We start from the raw sequence: 15,448 nt of genomic DNA, 5'->3' as shown, positions 1-15,448 counted from the left end.
CAAGGTTCAGCCATTTGTTCTGTAACTGTCCAACATTGACCGCATTTTCTATGAGGGCCAGATGACAAAAGACGTATTGGTCAGGGACCTGGATGCTGAATGCCCTCTGCGAACGGATCTTGCGAACAGTCTGGTGGATGTTGACAGTTCCAATGTCTTCCAGTCTTTGGATGTTGATGTCAATTGTGATTAAAGTACCTGAAACATAAAAGACACAAGTGTTGATGGCGGTGGTGGTGTGGATGGGGTAGGAGGAACGTAGAGAGAGAGGGGGGGGAGGAAGGTGAGAAGATGAGAAAAGCAGGAGCAAAACAACAAAACTGAGTGTGTGTGAGAGAGAGACGGAAAAAGTTATGTGCCTTTGCTCACGAATAACACTTGAGAAAAGTTAAATCAGTACTACTGAGCATGTGATTAATAGCCAGCTATGGAAACGCCATCTCTCACACAATGTCATAGAGAAACGTGTACTGCAGTTGGTGCTGCATTAAATGGTAGAAAGCTGTTGATGTTGTTAGAATATTGTGCAAGTTATGCAAAATGGTAAGAAAATGTATTAGAACAAAGGTTAAGAATATGAGAGAAGTTCCCTACACAAGCAGGTGTGTGTGTATATATATATATATGCGTGTAGAAAAAGGAGAAAGACAAGATAGATAAACAAAGAGAGAAAGAGGCAGATATGGATATGAAAAGCACAGAAATCAAGGGAGATAATGAGGTAAGGCAGAAAGAAAGTCAGACAAGCAAAAAATGAAAAACAATGAAAGAATATGTACAATGAATATATATATATATACAAAAATATATGTGCATATTCATGTGTTTGCATTTCCTGGTCAGCGTTTTTATGTATGTGTGTGTGTGTGTGTGTTTTGCAACTATGTAAGGTGTTTGTAAGTATGTATGTTATCTCCATATATGTGGACGTGTCTCCATATGTGTCCTTGTGTGAAGTAAAGTGTGTGTGTATGTGTGTATGAGTGAGAGAGAGAGAGAGGTAGATAGATCGATCGAGTATTGTAACTACACCAATAGATTGCTGTTTCTTTTTAATGATAGTTGAAAGCTAGAAAACCAAATGGAAAACCCAATACTGACCTGTACGCCCTATACCAGCACTACAATGAACCACAATAGGTGGACCGAGTGGATGACCATGCCAAGAATCGCCCAAGTCTTGCACAGCTTCAGCCTGAAGTGTCCGTACTTTCGATAAGAACTGAAGAAATGCTTCTGCTTTGTGTGGAACTCCGTAATCTGGCCATCTGATGAACTGCATGTGTTGTATAACTCTCTCCTCTCCTGTCTGTCAGTGAGAAAACAAGAAGAAACAATCAAATGATCAGTTTTATATCATTCACAAAGCTTTGGTTGGCTCAGATCTATAGTAGAAGGCATTTGCCGAAGATGTCATGCAGCGGGACTGAACTCAAAACCGTGAAGTAATTGAGAAGAAAACTTATTAACCACACAGTCAAACCTGCATACATACACACACACACACATATCTGTAGATAAAAGGAATGGAAGAGTAAGTCGAATGCTATAATTGTTTCGAAAACACTTCAGGTGTTTCTTACATAACATCATGAATGTCTCACAACCATCTGATGTACTTTTCCATCAAGTATATATTGACTGTTTGTGTGAAGGTGCATGGCTCAGTGGTTAGAGAGTAGAGCTTACAATCGTGAGGTTGTAAGTTCGATTCCTGGACCAGGCTACGTGTTGTCTTCTTGAGCAAGACACTTTATTTCACGTTGCTCCAGTTCACTCTGTTGTAGAAATGAGTTGCTACATCACTGGTGCCAAGATGTATCAGCCCCTTTGCCTTTCCCTTGGACAACATCAATGGTGTGCAGAGGGGAGGCTGGTATGCATGGGCAACTACTGGCCTTCCATAAAAACAACCCAGTGAGGAGACTCTGCTCAGACTTGTACCCCGGAAGGGAACCTCGTAGGTGCACCCATGGTCATTCAGAGATTCCCTGTACAGAAGATACCTGGTAGTGCTCAAATGATTCAAACTTAGACTCCTATGTCTTTACAGGAGATTCATTCCACAGAGTAAAGAATGGCTACACACACGCACACACACAATGTTGAACCAGTAATCCCTACACATTTTTTCACCTCTCAATCCTTTGTGCCAAAGAATGTAGGCTTGAAACATCAAAGACTTTTCCGTTCTTCCTGAGCGTTAAACTAACACACCTGCTTGTTGTTCCCTCGCCTGTGTTCGTCTTTGTTTTCTGTAAATTTGAACTATACACACACACACACACACACACACACAGAGGACAGTTATGCTGCTGCTGCTGCTGCTGCTGCTGCTGCTGACCTTATTGTTTTTCAGAACCAACGTAGACACCTGGTAATCAGAGCACTGCTTCACACAGCTGTTATGTACAACAAAATGGTCGTATGTCTCGTATGTGTCGGTCTCCAACGGCCAATACTGTTCACACTTCAATCGATTTCTTTCCATTATTCTGAGAAAAGAAAGAAAAAAAAAAGACACAAAATAAGAAGACAAAATGTTGAAACTGTAGTGATTGGTTTATAGTAGTGATGTGGTGGTTTTGGTGCTGTTCCACCTGCCATCTCAACAGATCTATAATCAAAAATATTCTAGTCATGATCATTCTTATCTTTTTGTTTATTTTTCATGCAAAGTAGACCCAAGACTACGTTATCCAATGCGTCAGTTTACTTTTTTAAGATGTTAGCACATATGGAATCTAACAGAAATTTAGCTTCTATTTCTAGCAAGTCAAGCAACTGATTTGAAGCTGCCCTTAATTACTCTGATGGAAGTCCCCTCGCTAATTCATGATGCAATGGATCATGGGTAAAATGTAAAATGATTGGCTGACAGACAACATCAACATCAGCACCACTTTCACGGAAAATATCAACCCTCATGCCGTTTCTCTCTCTCTCTCACACAGAAAAGAAGGGCTCTGACCAATTACCCTCATAAGGCAATGGTCAGTCCAGGGCATTAATAGAAGTCACTTGCCCAAGGTGCCATGCTGTGAGATTCAACCCAAACTGTATAGAAGCGAACGTTTTAACCACACAGCCATGGCTGTGTCCGTCTGTTTATAAAGCCAGACAGGCAGATGATATCAATGGGAAAGGACATAAGCTTACGTATGAACGAAAAAGAGTTGAAACACCCACCTGGTTAGCATCACAATAACAAGGCACTTCTGTTCCCAGACCATTCTCCAGAAATCACCAGTGGTTCTTGATAAACAACCTGATATAAACAATGATAAAACGGTTAAACACATATATATATAAGAGAAAGAAAAAGAAAGAATACTGTATGGTTATGGGGACAAACCAAGGCCAAAACCTGTCCATAGCTTTCCCTCACCTTTGAAACAACGGTTGGGTTAAGGATCCCAACCCCAAATATGTTCCTTTCAATTGTGAAATTCTTGATTTCTTCATGAATCCAGTGTTGCATCACAAGGTTTCAGTTTCCCTTCTCTACTTACATTTTCAGTTCAAATGCCACTGAAGTCGACTTTGCAGTTCATCCCTTCAGGGTCAATGTAACACTGGGGTTGATTTCATCGGCTTAATCCTTACCTGGCCTTGTGCCAAAATTTGAAACCATTATTATAATTATTATAGGGTAACAAGTTGGCAGCTTCGTTAGAGACACTGGACACAATGCCTTGTGCTATTTCCCCCAACTTGTTATATTCTGAGTTCAAATTTCCCCAAGGGTCAACTTAACATTTTATCCTGATGTATTTGACTAAAAGCTTGTTGTCCTTGTACGAAAATTTGAAACCCTTATTACTGTTATTGTTGTTGTCAGATGTGACCAGGTCTGGTCTTGAACAATCTTGATGGTCAGTTTGTCCATAGCTAAAAACAAAAGATCCATTAAACCAACTCTTCCAGTGTTCCTTCATCTTACCTTGTGTGGTTATATAAGCATTCTTCTGCTTGTAACCATCCACAAAATTTGCATTGATGTAATCTGAACTCGGGTCTCCATCCACCATTGATATCACAACTCTGGAATGGTCGTAACACAACACATCGAGGTAACGGTTCTTGGGGAGATTGCATTTTGCTCTGAAACAAGTAAAAACATATTCAAAGTGTAAACATAGGTTTGTGTGTTGTAAGGATGTGTGAGGTATTTGAAAAAATACTTCATCTGGTTTAGAGGGATGGGGAAAATCCCTGAGATTGATGACAGGAAGAATTTATCCTCAAGTCATGAACCTCACGTAAGTGCTTCCATCAGAATGGATTCCACTTGAAGTTTTAAAAGAGCAAGCTGGTGCTGCAAAAGCAGGCAATGGATTAAGTTCACCACACATACAGTCCATATAATAGGATTCTGCACAGTTTCCATTTATCCAGTTTTACTTGGATTCACCTAGTGCTATGGTGGAAGACACTTTTTGTTTTCCCAACAGGATTGAACAGAAAGCAACAGGTTCCAGGTTCAGTCCCACTGTGCAGCACTTGAAACAAGTGTCTTCTACTGCAACACACGGCTGACCAATGCCTTTCTGAGTAGGTTTAAATAGAGAAGTACAATGAAACGGAGAATAAAAGTGCACTGTAGCAGGCAAGGTAGAATGACATCAGATATTCTGGTCAATAAATACAGATTGTCAACTTTTATTATATTCATTATAAATATTGTTTCCGGTATAAATTAATATTACTAAGAAATATTATTGGTCCCTGGTGCATAGGAAAAAAAAAGAAACTGCTGATAGGCCACATCAGAGAGTTTGAGAAGCACTGGACTAAAGGACAACACAATTCCAAGGCAAGATCCAGAAGACTTGAGATAAACACACCCCCACCACAGAGAGAGAGAGATTGGGGGTAGGTGGGGGTGGAGATCAGAAGATTAAGTCAACACCATTTACAACAACCACAACACAAAGAGAAAGTGACAAAACACTTACTTTGAAACGTAAAAGGTGCCAGTTGGAGATTCTGATCTAATGTTAAGGTATTCCTGGCGTAGACCCTTCTTCCTCAACTTTCTCACATGGTCAGCAAGGGTTTCTATGTCAATTCCGCTGTCATCTGCCATGTGTAAACTTTCTTCGTAGGTCTGTGAATCAAGGGAGACGGGCCGACGCTTGCACGGATGACTAGGGTCAGTAATTGGAGACTGGTTTTCATCGACAGGCGAAAATGTATTGGATGACCGCTTTCGTGTATCAGCTGCCGCTGCAGATCGGGTGTCGGCCGAGTGCACCCTCTGGATCACCACTGGCGTTTCCTTCTCCACAATTACTTCCTTTTCTGACCGAATTCGTTGCTCTTCACCTTCCTTCTCTTTCGCTTCCTCGTTGTACTTCTCGCTGACCGTTTCTCGTGATGTTTCTTCTGAGGAGTCAAAATCACTGGCGAAGATGTTTGTCTCGGTTTCAGCAGAATCGCTCGACTGCATCGCTTCCTTCGACTCACTCACTTGCTGCAATGACTGGTTGTTGAAGTAAAAGGACATGTCGGGATCTTGATTGGTGGCCACCAAGAAACAAAGCTTCAGCCAAGTGTTGTGATTAGGCACTAGATGGCCTCCCAGTTGCTTTGGGAGGGACTCGCAAGGAATATGGAAAGGCAACTCAGATACAGCCACTGTAAAGACCTGAAATTACACAGGAGGGAAGAATGAAAGAAAGAAAAAGACATTTTTATTAGGAATGAGAGATCCCTAAAAATCCAAAGGGGCAATTTTAGAACCCCCTACTGGACAATTCTTTAAAATGGAATCAACTGAAAAATACTGACCCGATCACGTAGTTTTTCTCGTAAAAAAAGTTGTAGAATTCTAAAAGAAGCTTTAAACCAAAGAGGAGCTGCAACAATCAACACTTTTTTTAATCGAGCTGGATATGCACCCTGAAATAGAAAAAGAGACATATATATATTTGTATATAGGTGTGCCATTGTGGGTTTTGGGGCATGAAACAAAGTAGGCCTTGCTGTCCACTCAAGAAAACACATAGTAAATGATCCATGAGCACTTGAGCAAACTGAGTCCTCAACTTTGCCAAAAGGTTTTCAAGGCTCCAGCAGGCCTCAAGAGACACATTCATGTCCACAGGATATGATCACTGCTTTATTTTACTGAACCCTCATTTAAAAGGATTATATTAATCCCAGCCTGTAAATGCTTGCTGGTGCCATGAAAAAGCACCCATTACACTTCTGAAGTGGTTGGCATTAGGAAGGGGATCCAACTGTAGAAACCCTGCCAAATCAGACTGGAACCTGGTGCAGCTCCAGTCAAATCATCCAACCCATGCCAGGATAGACAGCAAATGTTAAGTGATGATGATGATGATGATTCCCAGGCAGAATAAAAGGAAAGCTTAACACCAATAGGATTTGAACTCAGAACATAAAATGTCGGAGCAAATATTGCAAATCAGTTTGTTTAATGTTCCAATAATACTCAGAACACCAAGATCTGTAGGCTTCAGAAACTGAACTATATATTTTTTTAAGTAAAATGCACCAAATATTCTTAAAAGGCTACCCATACCACTACTCCTCCTCCCCCATGACCACTACCACTATCACCAAGACTACCAGCCATGTCATCATTCAGACTACCACCACCACCACCACCACCACCAATTTATCAAGCTGAAGAAAACTAAACCACCACAACTTAAACCAAACAAGATCTTCAAACGACAGCAGCCGTAAACACACAACAACTTACCTTTAACATATTAAGAATCTTGATACTGAGATTGTAATCGAAGTTGCCATATTTAGAATCAGTCATGTCATAAATAAAGACCAGGCCATGTTTTTGGGTTTCAAAACTGCAACAGAAAACATTTTTATGAATACTAATAAAACTGAATAACAATAATAATAACAATAATAATAATAATAACAATAATAATAATAATCTTTTCTACTATAGGCACAAAGCCTGAGATTTTGAGGGAAGTGGGGAGGGCTAGTCAGTTACATCACCCCCAGTATTTGACTGGCACTGATTTGATTTTATTAACCCTGAGAGGATGAAAAGTGAAGCTGACCGTGGCAGAATTTGAACTCGAAACATTTCTGTAATGAAATGCTGCAAAGCATTTTGTCTGACATGTTTATAATTCTGTCAGTTCACCATTATGATAATCCTTTTTACGATAAGCACAAAGCTTGGAATTTTGGGGGAGGGGGCTAGTTGATTACATTGACCCCAGTGTTTTGCTGGTACTTAATTTATCGACCCCGAAAGGATGAAAAGCAAAGTCAACCCAGGCAGAATTTGAACTCAGAACATAGCAACAGGCGAAATACCACCAAGAATTTCATCCAGTGTGCTAACGGTTCCGCCAGATTGTTGCCTTAATAATAATAACAACAACAACAACAATGATAATAATAATGATGATTTCTGTACAATGGCAAAAAAAAACAAAGAAAAACAACAAAAGAGGAAAGAGTAGGGAATTGAGCAAAAGAGACAAACTAAACAATAAATATCAACAACAGAACAGAAGCACAAAATAAGACAGGGTCTCTGAAAGGGGTGGGCAACCACATGGTAATTAGGGACACACACACACACTAAATCTCAAGATTACTTGGTTACACCAAGGGTTAAGGGCCTTCTTCCAGTTCTTGCTACCAACCGATAGCAGTAGAGTTAAAGGAGTCCCATTTAGCAACACCAGTTTGGTCACTCTCACTGAAGTGTAGCACAACCCTCTCTCACTGGAGTGTAGTACAACCCTCTCTCACTGGAGTGTAGCATATCCCTCTCTTTCCTCATCTTATTTTATGTTGATTAGGCCTTAGTGAAAAGAAAAAAAACCCTTTCTTCTCAAACCTTTCAATTGCAAATCTTTGGCCATCTCCACCCTCTTAAGAGCAGCTAGCCACCCTTCCTTGCCTGGAGAAAAGTGATAATGTTAGTCTTAAATACATTCTGCCAATAACCAAATCCATTATACTCTTAATAATATTATTTTTTCTAACAAAGCTACAAATTTAGTTGAGAGTATAAAATAGGGATTATGCAGTCTGTTGAATTTAGTGTAGCAGAGTGTAGTCTATTCAATTTAGAGTAACACAGGCATGGTGCTTATTAGCGGTTAGAGTGTGGGCTCACAATCATGACATCATAGGTTCAATTCTTGAGTTGGGAAGCATGTTGTTCCCTTCTTCATTTTCCACTGCCTCAGTCTACTCAGCTGCAAATGATTCCTAGGGGTTTCTATGAGTTAATAGACAAGAGTCCCACTGAAAACAGAACTTGGTACTCACTGTTGCCTAACACTCAGATTCCTAAAGGCTCAAAGCAGAGTTCTTAGGGTCCTGCAGCCAATTAGTCCTTTAGTTATCACATTTCTATTGGAATACAGAGCCTGTGTTCCAATTAATTCTGGAAACAGCAAAGAATCCCTGTCATTATTAAGACAGTGTTTGGAACATAGACTATCACAACATTTCGATGAAAGGGTTTCATTTAAATCACTTTCAAAGAGAACGTTTATCATAAAACCAAGGCCAGTCTCATATAGTTTGGTATCAAAAATCAAAAGGGCTGAAACTGACCCCTGTATTTAACTAGTATATATTATACTGACTCCTCACCTCTCCCCCAAAAGGACGAAGGAGTAAAGACACTCTTTTACAAGTTTTGCATAATCGTTCTTGTCCACAAATTCTCAATCACCATTAATCACTGCCAGGAACAACATCAAAAGTTCAAACTTTACACAAACAACAGGGTGGTGGCAGTACCATCACACAAGTAATGCAGAGGAAACGGGTTCAATGTGCAATGAAGTGCAACACAGTGAAAGGTAAAAAGTGTCAACATTTGCACAACGACAAAGTTTGGCTATTTTTTTTATTTATTTAATTATATATTTGAATTATCATTATTTTTTTTTTTTAGTTATTTTCCAGTCTTACCTTTCTAAAGCAGCATCCAACTGATAAATTAGCGCCTTGAGAACATTCTGGTGAGAAGTGAGGGTAGGAAAGTGATATCGTGCAGTGAAAAGGGCTATGGCAGCTCCACCACTATCACGGCCACCCTAGGTGTTTAGAAAGAAAGAAATAAAGAAAAAGAAAAGAAAAGGAAAAAAAAAAGAAAAAATTGGAACAAAATAACGGAATAAAATGGATTAAAAGAGCAGACACAGGAAACAAAATTTAAAAGACGTATACATACACATATATGCATACACACACACATATATACATTTGTATGTACATACATATATGCATCTTTACACACACATACACATGTACAGATATGTATGTGTAGACATATACATGTATATATATATCTACACACACACATATATATATATATATATATATGTATAGCTGTATTCGTGCATGCATGGATACATACACATATATACAGGTGTATGTACATATACAAAAAAAAACATCTATGCACATATATACATATGCAGGCAAATAATACACATACATAAATATATGTGCACACACATGTATACACACATACACATGCACGCACATACACACACACAAATATAAGTGAAAACAAATATATTCATATGAAATTGGGTGAGAGGAAAACGGTAACATGCAGTAATGTCTGATAAATTAAGTAACTCTGAATGACAACAACAAGAACAAAAATGATAATAATAAACAGAAAAAAAAATAACTGATTCTGGGGCTAAGAAGGAAAGCTTTCACCTGCAACAGTTGCTATGGCAAATGTGTGATGGTGATGGATTTTATGAATGGAGTTATGAAAGTAACGGAAAAAGTTATAAATGATTAGTAAGAGAATTAGCTTAGATGAGATGTCAGCTGAGAAATATAACCAAAAAAAAAAGAAAAAAAAAGAAGTACAAATGCCACATGATTTACTCCACGTAAATGATAGATGCATTGGAATGAATGAGAACAAAAAGCTGAATATTACCCCTATTTAAAAAAACATGTGGTGCAATAGAATTTTCTTCTCTCTTTTTTTCCCCTTTATTCTCAAATATGAAGGTGATCTAAGTAGCAGTAGAGGTGCATATTGTGAAAGTATAATGGTGGGAGTAAAGAGAAAGTTTAGAGTGGTGTTACTCCTGCTGGCAACAGATTCTTCTAAGTGAAACAAAGAACAATACAATGCTTGCTCACAAAGTACAACATTGTGAAGTAGCAAAACATGAGTATTAAAGTTTTCTGTCCAAAAATACAATGAAAAACCTTCAGAGTGTTCGAACTCACAACCTACAGGTAACCAGTTCAACACTTTATCCACTCAGGGAAGTCACATCTATTTGCAACAGACAGGAAGATAAGCTTGCAACACAGTGTTGTCTCCCATGGAAAAAAACGAGTCCAATAGTAAATAATCCTGGTTGTATGATGAGACACAGACACTCTAGAAGATTCCTTTTTCTCTTCAGAATATGGAAAATCAACCATTCCAACCAGTTTCAAATCTGGGTCAAATTTTACTAAAATTATTGTTTCTTGTTTGCTGTCAATTGAAAATCAATTTTTGTCCTCAAAATCAATTTTTGATAAAAAAAAAAAACCAAAGACTTTAGTCAGTTTAAAATTTCATTTGTCCACTTACAATCCATTTGAAACAAAAGTTTAATTCCTATGTCCTTGCTTGGACTTGCATCAGGTATGTTCAGAACAGTTCCACATTTAAAGTTACTAAAAGTAACATTACCACTACTATAACTGCTACATGGTCAGACGATGCCATAACTTCAGAAGAGAATGTGGAAACTCTCAACGGCCACCAAAGGTGCTGAGAATTGACCACACCAACAGGGAAAAGTGTGTAGGTTTGAGAGTAAGAAGACAGGTTTTTAAAAATAAGGAGCTTCCAATAACATTGTTAGAAACATCTTCACACAATAGAAATAGCTCTGCCAACAGATTCCGAGGAAGGGGGCATGGAGGAAGCAACCATCTTTTAACCAGAGATTTTTAAGAGGTCAACATACATCTTTCCATTTTTCTGAAGGAAGTTTCTCTGGTTAAGAACCCCAGTCTTTCACAAGTAATATACTGTTCACCCTGCCCCCTTAAATTTGGCTGATTTAGATCCAAAGTGATGTGGAACCCGTGAAACGAGTGATATTAGGTGTTATAACAACCAACAGCAAAATAGAAAGGAGTGTCAGGCACATGAATTTCAAATCTACCACTCACAGGTTTAATAACCTTTACTCACTGCCAGCCTTGTCAAATTAGAAGTTTTTGTTTGCTACTATTTTGGAATGATATAATCAAATATAATGAGTTTATTGTATACAGTGCTCAGGTGCACTACTACTCGTTAGAAGAGGTTAAAAGGAATGGGCAGAAGCCAACATCTGAGTCAAAGAAAGACGGCAATGAAAGCTAGAAGGACATGCACAGGACACAGAATAAAACACAGAAAAGTTAACATTAAAAGAGTTGGAAGGAATAAGAGTGCAGAAGCACTTCAAGAGTTGTATTGGATAATGCAGCCCCAGATGTACTATGCCATAAAATAAAATGGGATACCAAGGGGCTGGGATATCTTTGAACATTGTTGACCTGGGGTTCAACGTCCCCCATCCCAACAGAATCAACCTTGTCATGAGAATGAGAGGTGATGAAACATGCATTAAGCTACAAGTAAACAACTTACCAATATTGTGAACTTCTCTGTCTGTAATTCTTCTTGCAGGAATTTGTCGTTAATGTCGAGATAGAGCAAGTCTTCACCTTCTCTAGTTAACTGCAGGAAACGGGTTCAAATGAGAGAGACAGAAAGAGAAATAAATGAAACATTGAACACTACAGCAATACAGTGTATGGGTTTGTCTGATCGCCTGCATGCATTCCACAGATACATCGTTGTGTGAGTGGACATACATACAACTATATGCATGTCATCATCGTCGTAGTATCCACTTCTCCATGCTGGCAAGGGTCAGACACCAATTATTGAAGCAGATTGTGTGTGTGTGTGTGTGACAGGTACTCCATCTGTTATGATGATGAGTGTCCCAACTGATCCAATAAACGGAACCATATGCACATGCAATTAAAGTGCAAGTGGCTGAGTACTCCACAGACATGCATAACCTTAATGTAGTCCTCAGAGAGATTCAGCATAAGACAGAACGTGACAAGGCTGGCCCCTTTGAAATGCAAGTGCAACCCATTTTTGCCAGCTGAGTGGACTGCAGCAATGTAAAATAAAGTGTCTTGCTCAAGGACACAATGTGCCACCAGGAATCAAACTCATGACCTTACAATCAAGGGCCGAATACCCTAACCACTAAGCCACACACACACACACAAACATAAACACACACATATAGCTATAGATATATATATATATATATCATTATAATTAAGGGTACTGAGAAACAGCACCTACATGCTAGAGATAGATGTCAAATGACTCTAAAAACCACTTCAAATTACAATCCATTAGCACAATGCTGAAAGCAAAGAAATGAATAAAATAGATTTAGTAAGAATATTTTTTTTTTAGGTTAATTCTAGATTGTCCGATTTCTGGTTTAGTAATTACTAATGGAGTGTAATATAGAGTCATTTGATGTCTATCTCCAGGTGCTGTTTCTTCTTAGTACCCTTAATTATAATTATTGGCAAGAAAAGGCCCTGCTCTCAGGGTGAAAGGCAGATTGTATGATACTTGTGCACAAACTGCAATGCTACATGGTGGTGAAACATGGGTTGTAAATGTAGAAGACATGTGATGGTGTGTAAGACATTGAAGCTAGCAGGCTCCAGTTGATGTGCAATGTCAGTGTGTGTGTGTGTGTACAGCAAAGTGAAAATGTGTTAAGAGGAAAATTAGGTATAAAAGGTATTGGATGTGTGCGAGAGGGGGAAATGTGCTGGTATGGTCATGTGATGTGTACGGATGAGGAGGGCTGCATACAAAAGTGCTGACCTTTGAATGTGGATGGGACCAGTAGAAGAGAGAGGCCCTGGAGATTAAACTGGTGAAGAATGATGCCTGGATGTTGAGTCTCATGGAGGAGAGGACAAAGGACTGAAGTGATTAGCGATATATGATACTTGAGAAAACCCATCCCTGCTAAATGAAAATAAGATCCTAAAGGCACGTCACCTAAGTCTATGCCCCTGCACCCAAAGAACCCCCTACCTACAACCCCATCTTCCCGACACCCTCCTCTCCATCCCTCTCATAACTCACTCAGCTGCTGTAATTATGAGATGGGATTGCATACACTTCATTCCCCCCACCACTCACCCTCCCAGGAACCACTTCCTGTTCCTCACACATCCTCACTATCATCTCTTACCTCCTTATATTTCACTCCCCTCCCCTTCTATTATTACAACCCCTCATTTTCTCTCAGCAGCAGCCCCATCCCCTCTGTTCATCTCCCATCATTTCCACCTTCATCCCTAGCACTTTGCATCTCTTTCACATACACATCTACCCCCCACTCACTTCACATCAATGCTGCTCCCCCCTCTTACCTATTCCCTAACCCACTCCTACTTCAACAGATATTCATGACTGACCAAACCCCCACTCACGTCCCCCCACTGCATCTCCCTCCATCCACCTGCCACACTACTTCCCTTATATTCCTGTAATTTAAGGGTATGCCCTGACACACCTTCACCAGCATCCTCTTTCTCTTCCTACTGGGCGTGGCCATGTTTCTCCCCCAAAGCAAGACACCTATACCTGTCCCTCAACCCTTCTTGACCTCCCTTCACTCGGTATAAGGTCACCTCTTGTAAAATGGATAATGTCTGTAGTTTAAAAGATCAAGCACATGATTAAGTGTATAACCTTTCGTACGCTTCCCACTACGTCCGTGTGTTAGTGTCACATGACTGTATATTTTGCACCTAAAAAAAGAAGGCCGACACAGATGAGTGAAAATGTTTAGTTACAATCAAAGCATTCCAAATTTAATCTGTCTGGTGGGAGAGTAAACAGGGGTCATTTGTATGTAGTCCAATGGCTAAAGTTTAGGCTTTTAGCTGTGTAGCTTCCTCATAAGAGGCAGAATGAATTTTGTATATGAATAGTTATTTGTGTATGTACTCTGTTAAAGTCTGTTAAGTCTTGGTTTGTACTCTTGTATGAAAGTATTTTCTTTGTTCATCTGTGGTAGAGTGGGAAGACCTGCAATATGGGAGACTTATTCTTTGCACATATGTCTATATGACCCCTCAGTGGAATCTTTCTAGAACTGGAGTCTCATATTTGTTGTCAGTGAACGGTCAGTCTATTTCTTAGAGTAAGCTTTGTTTGACCTGTGTTCATTACATCCTTGACATTTGATAGCATGCATTAAATTCAATGAATGTGTTTGTTCTCTACAAACACTTGACAGAAAACATTCAGAGCAATTGATTGTTTGGACACGTTCAGTCAACCGTGTCAGCCTTGGTTTACCAGTCAAATGCTAACACATGCATATAGTGGGGAACCTACAAAAATTTCTAAGACTAGTCATGTGACTATCCCTCTACCAATCAAATCCTATTCAAAACATATACTAATTTGAGTCATGAACTTCCTATAAAAACAGGGCAAGCGTCAAACACTAGTCAGAAGCAAGACAGCTGCAACACAAGCCATGTCTTTCTAGTTGAACTTTTTGAAAATCAGTGTAAAGTGTGAAACCAGTTAAAGCTTCAAATAATACAAAGAAGAATGTGAGGGGGGTGGGGTGAAGTGAGAAATGAGAAAAAGAGATAAAGAAAGGAAGCCATTCAAAAGAAGAGGAATTTCTTTACCTGATGACATCTGTATAAGTCTAATGCTCTGCGGATGTCAAACTTGCGGGCCATAAGAAACTTGACTGCTGTCTTCCAGGGCAATGGCTGTTTGCCATTTTGGATGTAGTAGTAGTTGACCTCTTCAATGAACTTCTTTACTTTCTGAAATGGACAATATTGGTGTTGTGTAAGTGGCCAGGTTGGTATAACAAGTTGGTGGGAGAAATAAAGGTCAGGGGGTAGTGATATAAAAAGGGGTGTTGAATATTATAATTTTAAAATAACAGTGGTTATACAGACCATACTGGATATCTAGTCATACAATCAGTCATAGCAAACTGCATGGCACATTCAATCCTGCCAGGGTCACATTATGCTATGTCCTGCCAGTGTCACAGCAAACTATACCCCAGTGATAGAACGCCGCATGCTACATCCAGTCAGAAACACAAGGAACTATGTTGAAGAAGCTAGAAATGGTTTTCAGGGAGGAGAAAACAAAAGTTTTGCTAAATAAATGTAAATTCTCAATATGTATATATCATCATCATCATCATCATCGTTTAACGTCCGCTTTCCATGCTAGCATGGGTTGGACGATTTGACTGAGGACTGGTGAAACCGGATGGCAACACCAGGCTCCAGTCTGATTTGGCAGAGTTTCTACAGCTGGATGCCCTTCCTAACGCCAACCACTCAG

General features: G+C 39.4%; 1 protein-coding gene across 1 annotated transcript in view; it reads right to left on the bottom strand.

Moving 5' to 3' along the window:
• Position 1: 1 nt before the first annotated feature.
• LOC106874101 (tyrosine-protein phosphatase non-receptor type 9) overlaps positions 2–15,448 on the bottom strand; it is a gene marked incomplete at its 3' end in the record, with an annotated part of 55,348 nt that continues 39,901 nt past the window's right edge. The window contains exons 2-12 of the mRNA XM_014921705.2: positions 14,767–14,910; positions 11,651–11,740; positions 8,947–9,071; positions 6,734–6,839; positions 5,794–5,904; positions 4,959–5,650; positions 3,944–4,104; positions 3,190–3,268; positions 2,345–2,495; positions 1,102–1,309; positions 2–198 (exon numbers count right to left, since the gene is read on the bottom strand). Coding sequence (XP_014777191.1) covers positions 2–198; positions 1,102–1,309; positions 2,345–2,495; positions 3,190–3,268; positions 3,944–4,104; positions 4,959–5,650; positions 5,794–5,904; positions 6,734–6,839; positions 8,947–9,071; positions 11,651–11,740; positions 14,767–14,910 — 2,064 coding nt within the window. The remainder of the gene's footprint in view (positions 199–1,101; positions 1,310–2,344; positions 2,496–3,189; positions 3,269–3,943; positions 4,105–4,958; positions 5,651–5,793; positions 5,905–6,733; positions 6,840–8,946; positions 9,072–11,650; positions 11,741–14,766; positions 14,911–15,448) is intronic.

The sequence above is a fragment of the Octopus bimaculoides genome, chromosome 15 (genome assembly GCF_001194135.2).
Source record: "Octopus bimaculoides isolate UCB-OBI-ISO-001 chromosome 15, ASM119413v2, whole genome shotgun sequence".
NCBI classification, from domain to species: domain Eukaryota; kingdom Metazoa; phylum Mollusca; class Cephalopoda; order Octopoda; family Octopodidae; genus Octopus; species Octopus bimaculoides.
The sequence above is the reverse complement of the archived record's forward strand: the minus strand, read 5'-3'. Positions and strand labels throughout refer to the sequence as shown.